This window comes from Helobdella robusta (assembly GCF_000326865.2).
Source record: "Helobdella robusta unplaced genomic scaffold HELROscaffold_23, whole genome shotgun sequence".
In the NCBI taxonomy this organism is placed as follows: Eukaryota; Metazoa; Annelida; class Clitellata; order Rhynchobdellida; family Glossiphoniidae; genus Helobdella; species Helobdella robusta.
In genome coordinates, this window is record NW_008704216.1 from 2,531,353 (window position 1) to 2,543,876 (window position 12,524).

The window sequence follows — 12,524 nt, forward strand, 5'->3', positions numbered from 1 at the left end:
CCATTGGATCAAATCAAACTGTATTATCCTAGTCTCCTAACAGACTTGCCTGATAGTAATGAACAAGTAAAAAATGTTTGTGGAAATTAAAAAATATTGTAATTGATGAATATTTGAAGAAATATAAATAAAAAAAACCCTGTAATGCACTAATTAGTTATTTATTCACTCATTCATTAAATCATTCATTCATTTATTAATCATCAAAGAATCTTTTTTCCCCATTCACTGCATTGCTTCAATATAGTGCTACGCAATGTACTGCAATAATTGTTAGCACCTCTGAAAGCTTTTTAAAGGGCGCTTGCAAACACACTAATAATAATAATAATCATCATCTATTTGTTTTATTTTCTATTATTTGATAAAAAAAATTAATATCCGGTTTGTAGTCATATAGTTGCACGAAGTTAATTATCCTATCTTGAAGGTCAGCCTTGGAAAGCATCATGGTGACACATGAAAGTGAGAAGATGATGTTTAGAGAGAAGGAAATGGTGAAATGGAGAGTGGATAGAGAAGAGTTGAAGAGTAAGATTGAAATGCTGGAACAGTTGCTGGAGTTGAAGGACGAGGTATGTGTGAGTATGGTGTGTGTGTGTGTGTGTGTGTGTGTGTGTGTGTGTGTGTGTGTGTATACATGTATGTGTGAGTGTGTGTGTTTGTGTGCGTGTGTGTGTGTGTCAATCGTTTATTGATAAGATGTGTTTGTATGTTCATCAGATTACTTCATGAGTCAGTATTTGCTGGCTTGGTAGAACAGCTACTTCATTGATTAGGTGTCAGTTGATTTTATTGTTAATTTGGTGATAGGCTAGCTGAATGATCAGCTGTGTAGCCACTGATTTGTATGTTTCATTGATCTCTGATTTTTTTTTATACAATTATTTGTTATTTAGTTTGCTGTTAATTTTGTTAATTATATCAAGAATATAATATTAACTTTTTCATAGGACATGAAAAAATTGACGAATGACTTGTCAGCTGCGGACGCCAAGATGATCAAGTTGTCAGAAGATTGTGAACTGCTGAAGAAGGAGAATGTTCATCTAAAATCTGATAATGATCAACTGAAAGAACTGAATGAAAAGATAAGGATATTAAATGAATCACTCCAACAGCTCCAAACTGCTAAGGATACTGCCACTGTAGATGAAGCAGCAAGGATGTTTTCCTCCCCTCCTCCTCCTCTTCTTCTTCATCATGCTGTTCCTCCGTCCCCTCCCCCATCGTCACCATCATTGTCATCATCATCACCAAAGAGTCATCATCTGTCATCGTCATTGTTTGTTGTGGTCAATAATAATAGTGGTGGCGGCGGCGGCGGTGGTGGTGGTGGTGGTGGAGAAGATGGGGGTAGGAGAAATTCTCACCATTTAGAACTCAACTCCAAAGACAAGTATGTCCTGTCTTGCTTATTAAAATAATTTATTATCATTTTCAAAGATTTTGAGACATTTTTCTGCTATCCCGTGACAAACATACAAACCAGTTTATAAAATTTGTATTTCTTTATTCAGTCATTATTACAACCATTCATTGAGGTAGTTTTCTTTGTCTTTTCCTGTTAAGAAGTTTTTTCTATTTTGTCTAAGTATGAATGTATTGTTAACATCATGCCGTTATTATTGTTATTAACAACAGTGTAATGAGATATGTTGATGCCTGTGAAACTGATCATCACCATTGAGACAACCATCGTCATCTTAATCATTTTATTTCAACCCCAACTCACCTGTGCAATTCACAATTTTTTGCAGGATAATCGAACAGCTGAGATGTGCCGTCAAAGTGAAGGAGGTGATCATCGAACAGTTGGAGAGCGAAAACAACGAGGTCAAGTCAAAGTTGAAGAACCTAGTGACCGAAGGTGACGACACTGCCGGTTGCGACCGTGCCAAGGCCGATAAAGATGTCGATGACTTCATTTTATCCCAGCTTCACGGTGGGACGTTAGTTGGTCGGAAAAAGAAAGACAACACGGGGAATGGTGATAAGGGTAATAATGATGGTGAACATAACTACGATGATGGCGGTGATGAGGAAGAGGAAGAAGATAATACTGATGGCTGCAGAGAGGAGGAAAAGTTTTTGTTGGAAAGTTACGTTGAAAAGCTATCGAACAAACTGAAGGACAGGGAAGATGTCATAAAAGACCAGGAGAGGACCATACAATTCTACCAAAACCAACTTCACCAAATTTCCAACAACAACAACAGTAATGTCATCGCTGGAGCAGGTAACTATGGTGATGGTGGGGAGGGTCTGGAAGAAGAAGGAATCTGCAGTAGTTGGAGTAACTTGTGCCAACCAAGTGCCGAGTGTGTGGATGGTAATGTTGGTGATGTTCTTCATCATCATCCTCTCCATCATATGAAAGGTCATGGTGAAGGTGATTACGCCGACGATGATGGTGATGATGATTGTGAATTTGAAAGCTGTCAGTACAGAAATGAGCGTGTGATGAGTGATATGAGCTACCTACAGATCAGAAACATTGATGAAATTTTGAAGGCACAAAAAGGTGACGCCGATGTTGACGACGTGGATGCTGAAGCAAACCTGGAGAAGATGAGGAGAGAGAATGATGATTTAAAAGAGAGGATATGGGTGATGGAGATGAACTTTGGAGAGTGGAGAGAAATGGAAAAGAGAGGGTTTATCGAAAAATACGAAAGTTTGAAGAAAGAATTGGAGAAAATATTGGAAGAAAAGGATGATCTCGAGGTACAGAATTATGAACAACGGGTGCATTTGGATGATGTTGAACGAACATATCAAGATCTCTATAATAACAATGCAGACCTCAGAGAAAAAGTTAACTTCTTAGAAGGCATACTGGCTGAGAAGAACAAAGAATTCAATGGTTTGGTGGACAGATTAAAGCAAGCTGAGGATCTGGCGAATGATTTCAAAGGTGAACTCCTCAAAAAAACTGATGAGGTTGGTAAGAAGAGTGAAGAATTAATTACTTCGGAGGCTAAACTTAATAGCTTATCCTTAGCGAACGATAATTTGTTATTGAAAATTACAGAGCTTGAAGAGGCAATTGAAAAATTGCAATCAGATATAAAATTAAAATGTACTAATGAAGAGTCACTGACTGAAAAGTTATCCATCAGTGACGCGCTCGGTCAACAACTGAACGTCTTGTTGAAAGAGGGAAGAGAAATAAATACGAACCTCACTCAGAAGGTCGAAGCCCTCACACAGAAATCAAACGAGCTCATGTCGTCCATTGTTCAGAAAGACGCGATGATTGACAAGCTGAACGAACATCTTCATACACTGAAGAGAGATGTTGATGACCAAAAGGAGAATCCTGTTAAAGTCAAATCACCAGATAGCTCTCAACTGAACAGATCCGAACTAATAACTGAAAACAAAGTTCAAAAAGATTCTTCATCAGATGAAAGAAATAATTGGTTTGGCAGATGGAATGACTTGATTTCTGACATGGAAGATGATTGGATGAAGGAGGCGAGAGATCTGAAAACATGGAAAGAGAAGTTACATGTAATGTATCTTTTTATGTCATTTGATATTTTATCTTAATAAAGTAGTTTTCGTCTTATTTTTTAAATTATTGATTAGTAATATTTTTATTATTCCAGTCACTTAACTTGCAAATTGAAAGTCTGGCATGTGAGAAAGAAGTGATGGAGATGAGGCTTGGTAAAGAACTGGAGGAAAAGAATATTGAAATTGAGGTAATGAGATGCAGCTAAAAAATCAAATGATCTCTATCGATGTGCCTAGTTTCTTTCTTTTGTTCAATTATTTGCTTATTTATTTCATTAATTAATTGATTTATTAATTGGTTGTTGATCTATTTATTTCATAATTCATCAGAGTTTAAAGAAAAAAATTCATGGCATGGTCAAGTGCACAAATGAGGCCCCAAACGCTTTACTGGATACCTCAGTTGTTAGCAATTAAAAAAAAATTTTTTAATATTTCCAAATATTTCTCTTTTAATAATGTTTTATGTTTACTAAAACAGAAAGAAAAAAGACTCACTTATTATACTGACAAGATGGTGAATAATACAGTGGATTGTTTGTCTGTTGAAAAGTCTAATATGAAAAAACGTATGTTGACTGCTATGCTAGGTAAATTTTTTAAAATTTTGTTTTGTAGGTATTTACTTCTTTATTTATTTTAGAATTTGTTTAGTTGTTTTTTTCTAAAAATGTATATGTAATCTAAAAAAAAGTTAATTTGTATGTCCAATAATAAATTTTAAATCTTATACACAATTGGGCAACAATTACATCTGCATTTCAGAATCCAGCTCCGACCTTAAAATGAATTCTTCAACATCTGAAAGTTCTGCCCCTGGGAGTAACATGAGGCATGCCTTAAATTTATCATCACTACCAGATGCCAGAAACTTGGAAATGGTTCACAATGAGAAGAAACTACAACTGACCCCAAACGCCAGTCCTCCATTTTTTATTATGACGTCAGAAGATTGCAAGCCATTGAAACATGTTGAGTTGAAAGAAAAGTTCTTAGAAAACATGTCGGCGATATTGGAGGTAGTTTTCTCCAAAGATTGGTCAACCGTGGTGACCGTGGAGGAAATGCTTCGTTGGGTGGAGGGTAAGAAGAGCGAGTTGTTAGACCACATGAGGAATAGTAATCTGTTTGATCTTTATAATCATGAAAGTAGAAGCATTAAAGAAGGTACAGATGTCAGTGAAATTAGATCAGGAGCAAAGAATTCTAAATTCCATCTTAATTTTACATCTTCGCATAAAAATTTGTCTGTAAAACCAAGAGATCATCTTAAAGCAACGAGTGAAGATGAAAATGTTGCAACACTGAAGAAGGAGTTAGAGGAAGTCAAGAGAGAATTGATGAGGGCTAATGATATAATTGATTTGTTAACTGAACAAATCAAACTAATCAATGAGGAAATGGTTGAAACTGGCTCAGCAAAACGTAAATCAAAAAACGATTTCAATCCCCAGCTTATTGTGAAGTTAGTGGCTGAAATAAAAATCTTGAAAGATAAATTAGCTGAATCATCTGAAGCCAAACCATCATCCGACGTAAATGATTCTGCTATTGTCTATCCATCGTATCATCTGGATTCCAAGGTACCAATCGGTTCGTCTCTAAATAAAAATACATTGAAATTGAGTGAATATCATACAAGATTGCACCTGAGTAACATCAGTGCCTATGACAGCAAAAATAATTCAAAAAGAATAAGTGGGGTGCATGGGAAGGATCAGAGTTTCAATTCATCGATCAAATTCAACTTTACCACTCACCACGAACAATCGTTTAAAGATTTGGACTCGGAGCTCAACAGACTTTCACTTGCTCCCAACATGGATTCAACCAGGTTTGATTTTGCCACCGACAACTGTGAGGTATCGCGAAAGATATCAGGAGACAGTCAACTGTTGGCCGATATGTTGGCGGTCAGTGAGAACCATTGTCGTCTGATGAGGGATCGTTTGAAAGAGATTGTCGTGTTTCTGAAAAAACTTCTCGACAACCCCGACATTTCTTCTCTGTTGGGTCTCAGTGGAGATGTCTCAAAGATGTCTCAGTGTCTCAATGAGACAGCCAGTCTTCTGGAGGATGTGTCGGTCTGGATCGAAGGTTGGTTGCTTGTATGATCTTTTTTTTTTAAGCTGGCATGTCCTAACGAACGTACAGTACAATGTTGTTCAGTTTGTTCACCTTTCAAATTAATATTTGCAATTTATCACACTTACTTTTATCATCACAACTCTTATTATTGAGAGGTATTTATACCGTTTAATTTTTGAATTTTCAGAGGGACAAGACATTTTGAACCAAACAGGTAATGGTGAACTAGCATTGAACGCCTCAATTAACAGACTATCAATCATCGGTCGGTCGTCACTCATTGGTCGATCCTCATTGTTGGATGTTGTCAAGGAACATGTTGATGGAAATGATGAATGTTCTGCTGCCCTTGCACTTGAAAGTAACAAACTGCAGCAGAAACGAGATGATGGTGAGACCAGCTCTTTGTCGAAACAGTACCAGTCAGAAATATCTGCATTGAAAGAGCAGATTTCAACAATGAGTAAGGAGAAACTTGAACTCACTGAGCAATGTAAGCAGCTTGAAGTTGAAGTTTCAATAGCACAGCAGTACCGAATTGAAATTGAAGATTTGAAGGATAATATTTCTTCATTGAAGTGCCACATTGCAGATGTCAGTGAAAAAAATGATCGACTCAAAATCGAAGCCTCAAATGTTAAACAGTATCAATCAGAAATCGTTCTGTTGAAAGAAAAAATTTCCTCTATGAATATTCATTCAGTTGAAGTTACAGAAAATTATGAGCATATTAAGATGGAAGCTTTAGCCAATCGGAAGTCAGACGACATCCTTTCTAGTACTCTAATTGGTTGCCAACAAAAAATAAACGAGGTCAAAACAGAATTAGATTGTTTAAAAAAGGAACACGAATCTCTGTTGTTGGTAAAAATTCAACTTGAAAAGGAGAAAAACGAACTCGAGGAAGCTAGAAAAACTAAAAACGAACAATACTCTAAATTAAAGTCAGTGCTTGTTGAGCTGAGCACGAAGCTCCAGCAAAACGAAGATGAAATAGAAAACTACCATCAACGAATAAAGCAGCTCTCAGAAGAGAATATGGAATTGAAGGATAGGTTGAAAATGTTAGGCAGCACCATTGATGAACTTAAAAATGAAAAGATTTCTTTACAAGAGCAACTGAGAACAATGGAAAGCACAATTGAACAACTGAAAAAAGAAAAAACTTCACTTCAGGAGAAGTTGAATGCACCTCCGACGGCAACGGGCAAACATTCAAAGGCAGCTAAAACCATTAAGGGGATAAGTCAATCTGAAATCATTGAACAAAGTACTGCTACTGTTTTTTATATTCGTTTTTGCTGTTTGTGTTTGTGCATGCTGATTTCTTCTAAATTCTCTTTTTCTGATCAAACAAATTTTTAATAAAGTAGTAATTTTCACTTGTATTTCTCAGCTTAACTTACATACGTTTATTATCATATAATAAACAATAAATTACAGTTAACAAGACAAGAAAAGTATTGGCTGAGACAACAATGAATCTGGACATGGTACAGCAAATCAGGCAGAAGAAACAATGATCGCGTTGACTGGTAGCGATGATATTAGCTTTGTAATTACATATTGTTGATTTATTTTTGAATAAAATACTTACTGAATAATATTGAGAAGAAAGTGCCATGTACAAATACTGTAAACTGTATTATCTCTTTTTATAATTTTCCGTTGTAAGCAAATTTTATTCGTTTTTTGTTTGTATTAGTTTTTTGTTTGTATTAGTTTCTTGTTGAGTCACATTCAAATTTTATAAAAACATTTTTTAAATAATATGTTTATTGTTCAAGAAGTTTGCAAAGCATATTTTGCTATAATTTAATTCTAAATCTGCGGGGAACCCGCACCAAGTTCAAAAATTTATATTGCGCGAATTTGGGATATTTTTAACTCGCTCACCTCCGTGTTTTTTGTTTCATTCGTTACAGCTTTTACTTTTTCAGGTGCCTGACACTATGAACATTCTTAACCGCTCGTATCCCTTAACTCACCTTCGCTGCCAGATGATCTGCTCTGCAACTACCTTCCATTCTTATCACTTCATTCAAAGTGGGAATGGAACTTGTAACCTTTAACGGTAGTTAATGGCTTGAGTTCACCAATCGTTAACTCTGGGCGTTTAAGTTTTTGTTACACCCACATCTTGGTGTTTATTTAATAATCAATCCTTATGCCCATATATGGTTCAAAAGTACAAGCCATTATTAATAATTAATTTTAATTAGACGTCTACACGCTCAAGGGTGATGAAAAAACTGAACTGCAAAACTCAGCGTTTAATTCGATTGGTTGACAAGTTAGCGTAGATGATAGAATTGGTTTTGCTACATTGCGTTTCGCTATTTGGTTTAAATGCCGTCTGCGCAAATGAGTGTTCTTTTAATTCGCAAACCACAAAGACACGCCAATCATCTCTGATCCAAAAACATTTTCATAAAATTTTATCATACGATTCTCCGGCTAGATTTTTTACAATTCATCAAATAATTTACAAAATTGATCACTAAAGGATTATCATTTGTAACTGCAAAACATGTCTTTCGTCCTCTGAAATCAAGCCTTAGCCGACGCCTATTCGCCCCAAATATTGAACTCAACAGATTATATCCATTCACTGAAAAGTTCTACAAAATATGTATTTGGTTGAATTGTGTGCACATTTGAATTTGAATAGCAGCCGGAACATTGTGAATCGATATTTTTTGTTCACTTACGATTTATCTATTTTTCAGAAAACAACATTACGTGATAAACAGAATCCCGCGTTAAAAGGTACGAACCAATATCGACATCAAGAGAACGATGACCCGTAGAAAAAACATGAGACGGCGAAACCAAACGAAGTAATATTATTTATACGAACACCCACCTTACCCAAACATGAAGACCAAAGAAATAACTAACTGTCTGGGAATTGTAAACGATGGCGGTCAAATTTACAAGGTTCGATGAACTTTATTACCTTCGTAACGATTTTCCAGGTAGTAATTAAGAAATAGTAATTAAGAAATAGTAATTCACTAACAACATTTGATATCTGTTTTTAAAATATACAACATATTTATGAATAATAGTAAATATGATTTCATAATTGCTGGGAATATGTACAAAAGTTAAATGCTAAAAATTAAATTCTCTGTGAATTCGACGAGCGTTTAGCAGGCAATGGATGTTTCTTTTCACTTGATAATCTTTTCTCCTTGTCACTGGCATCCTAAATAAATGAGAATAATGAAATTGAACGATCTTTTGAAACTATCTTCATTGAACAAAAATTTAAAGTTCAGGGTTGTACCTTGCTAGCACCTTTTCGGCTTCTTAAACTCGTATCTTTAGACCTTTCCTTGATGTTGATATCGTCCATTGCAAACATTGCCTTACTTTCTTTAATATCTTTGGTTGTGCCGTCATCTTCCTTCACTCGCTGAAATCTCTCAATACCATCATCTCTTTTCGACCGGCCATCTTTCTTTTTCTCATCACCCATACTTGACTTATCTGCAACATGACGACATCATAAATCAAGTTGCCACAAATTATGGATCGACTAATTGAGCAACAATTCACTAATGAAAATAAATGGCAGTTGGAAATAATAAACAATATTTTACAAAAACAAAAAAAAAGACAAAAATAAAATAGCATTAACTTGATAACGAACAATTACGAACCAGCTTTGATGAGGTCACCAGCATCACTTTTGTATCTCTTCACATCCCTGTTGTCCATCATATCTCTATCAGAATCCTGCTTCGTTGTTATAATTGTTGGTAAAATTTGAGAATGTATGTATGTATGTATGTATGCATGCATGCATGCATGCATGTATGTTAAAACCAAAACGTGATGGAAGTAACGTATGTATGTTTAGTTACCAACTCAATCAGCAGCAGCACAACCAACCTCAATTCCACTGTGCCTCTTTCTATCCATCCTTTCTCTTGCCTCATTCTTATCTCTCCTCCACTCACTCTCTCTCTGATTACTACGTGGTCGGTTGCCTCCTGAGTTCATGATATCCTCATTGCTTGACTGTGGGCTCTTTAATGATGAAAAATAAATGGATGAACGAATGAAAAAAATAAGGGATTAAAATGAATGAATCAATGAAATAAATTTAAAAAGAAAGAATCAATCAATGGTTGATCATTTGCTAGGTTACAAGCATCCATTCAGTTGGAGGCCATTACACTTTATATAATTAGGAATTAGGAATCATACTGAGGTTTTTAAAAAGAGCAAGAGTAGCTCTGATGCCTGTTTAAAACTAAATTCACAGACAAATAGAATAAATACCTAGCTTATTCATTAATTTTTGAGAGACTAACCAGAAAATGTATAAGCATTCTTAAATAAGCATTCTTAATATTACAATATCTTTAAAAACAAAACGACTTTGTAGGAATTGAACCAACACACCCTCTCTTTTTAGTTAACCACCTTAACGCTCGATAACGCCATCAGCCAGAATTTTTTTTCATGAAATTTAAAAGTAAAAAAAAGACAAAAACAGATGACCAACCTTTCGAGTTCGTTCTCTGGCATCCGAATGGGTGAAACTATCCTGCAGAAATCAATAATTTCAAGCTAATTAGTCGACTCCGTGCCAACACTGTTTCATGATGATACGTAGATGTTTTATGTGTTGTTGTTGCTGCTGTTGTTGTGCATGTTTTATTATAAAGACTATTGTTGTTGTTGTTGTTGCTGCCGCTGTTGTTGTTGATGTTGATTTGAATAAAGCTTTCTAGAAATAATCTGTGAATAAAGCCGAAATGTGTGTGTGTGTGCGTAAGAATTGCGTGGCATGGCGTACGTTTTAGGTAGCTGGTGTGTGCAGTTGGTGTGAAAAACAGCAGGAAAGAATGAATGCAGTCGACAGTTAACTACTCTAGAAGTCGGCGAATCTTGGCAACGACAGGATCGTTGAGAACTTCGAAAGAGAAGAACACGACAGAGCAGACGAATGACCGAGTGCTTCGATGTTGCTTGTGGTTTGGCATTAAATCTTATCGTAGATCGGGCGGCTGCGGACTCGAGCGAAGAGGATGGCAAGTTATGTAGTAGTAGCAGTACGAACATAGTCTCCCAGTTTAAAATACGTTATCATTTTATCACCCCCATAATCATCGTTATTCTCCTCGCCTTACCACCACCACCATCATCATCATCAATAGCCTGATGATTAGCGCAACCATCGTCGCCCTCATCATCATCATCACCATGATCATGATGACCTTGGATTCGCCCACAGCTAGCGTTCTACACATGATATCATTTCTTACATAATATTTTCATAATATCAATAATAAAAATGAAGTAGCAATGAAATGGAATAAAAACTTATAAATAACGTTAATTTGTACGTGATGCATGTCAATTTTATGCAAAATTATCTCTAAACGTGAAAGAACCTGAAGCCAGCCAATTGGCTCATTAATATTCAAATCTCCACCCATACTAAAATAACTCCACCCACACTAACGTACCTTGTTGCTGACAGGCGCGCTTGCGTCTAACTTGCGTCGCTTGGAATCTGTGATTTGATGAAATAAATTTTGAAAATTACAACGGGAAACCAAAAATTTGTTGTGGAAGTAAGTCCAGCTAAACGTACTTGCACACAAACGCAAACATTCGTATGCATACTGACGATTTTTTACACACACACCACACACACAGACGCACGCACACAGATATTACACACACACACGCACAAACACGCATATACCTCTTTCTTCTGTGCCAAGACTCCTGTTGGAACCCCTGTGATGATGATGATGATCTCCAGCACTGTTAATTTCATCGACGTCATCATTCCTGGCAGACGATGATTGGTTGTTGGCGTCATTATCAACATCCTCCCTATTCCTGCCACGCGATCTTCGGTTGCTGCCAGAAGTGTTGGGTGACTGATTGAAATGTTGCGGGGGTTCGGAGAGGGCCGCACCTGACGCCCGACCACGTTCCTCTCTGATGCCCGACCCTGTGGGGGTGGACGACGTCGAAGATGGGGCCGATTTGTCGTGCTCAGATTTCTTCACATCCACCTGCTATACGAATGTGGTAGGTGTGTGCAAATTACGTCTGTTCTCGTTACATTTACAAACTAAATGCCACGTTAATCAATCGGTAAATGAAAAGTTATTTACTGATCAAATGATATAGCAAACAAAATAAACAACTATAAATCAACATACTACCGTTACGGTTCATCAACCAATCAACTAACCAATCAATCAACCGATCAATCAATCAACAGAACAATCAATCAACTAACCCACCAAACAGCCAACGAACCGACCGACCAACCAACCAACTAATCAATCAACCAACTAATCAATCAATCAATTAACCAGTCAACAAATCAGCCAACCGATCAACCAACTAACTTGTTGTTCTCTCCTATCTCTACTCATCCGACTTGGATCTTTCAACGATCTCTGGGAATTGGCAGCTGATGAAGATGGATTTGTCTGCTGCTTGCTCGACTGCACGTGATCAGCCACTCTGAATCATTGATCAATCATTTGAAATTAACCGCTCAATCAATCCTCCATCATTTGATATTTTGATTGGATAATTAATTGTTATCAAACAGTATGCTTCTTGATCAAAATTATAAATAAAGTTATGTTTGCTGACTTTTCTGGTGCAATTTTAAATATGTAAAAGCTCTATATGTGGTAAAAAAAACTATGATATTAGTGAGAATGAATATTGCAAGCAAGCATCGGAACCTGGTAGTAGAAGAAATGGAAGTTGTGGTGCCGTTGTTGGCTCCTGTGGTTGGTGTGGCCACCCCATTGGCGACTTCTTTCGTTGGTTTCGGTTTGACTGACATTGGAGTTTTTTCTACAAGAAAGGAATCAGAGTAAAAGAATTAATTAATATCTAATTTATTTGTTTCTTATTTA

General features: G+C 36.4%; 1 protein-coding gene across 1 annotated transcript; it reads right to left on the minus strand.

Annotated features, from left to right (window-relative positions):
• Positions 1 to 8,734: 8,734 nt before the first annotated feature.
• Positions 8,735 to 12,451, minus strand: HELRODRAFT_172442 (hypothetical protein; the record flags this gene model as incomplete). Its single annotated transcript, XM_009019101.1, has 9 exons — positions 8,735 to 8,821; positions 8,903 to 9,105; positions 9,279 to 9,354; positions 9,511 to 9,648; positions 10,130 to 10,171; positions 11,097 to 11,143; positions 11,339 to 11,593; positions 12,032 to 12,117; positions 12,348 to 12,451. 9 exons carry the CDS (start codon positions 12,449 to 12,451, stop codon positions 8,735 to 8,737), a joined length of 1,038 nt encoding a protein of 345 aa, XP_009017349.1.
• Between the last annotated feature and the right edge of the window lie 73 nt (positions 12,452 to 12,524).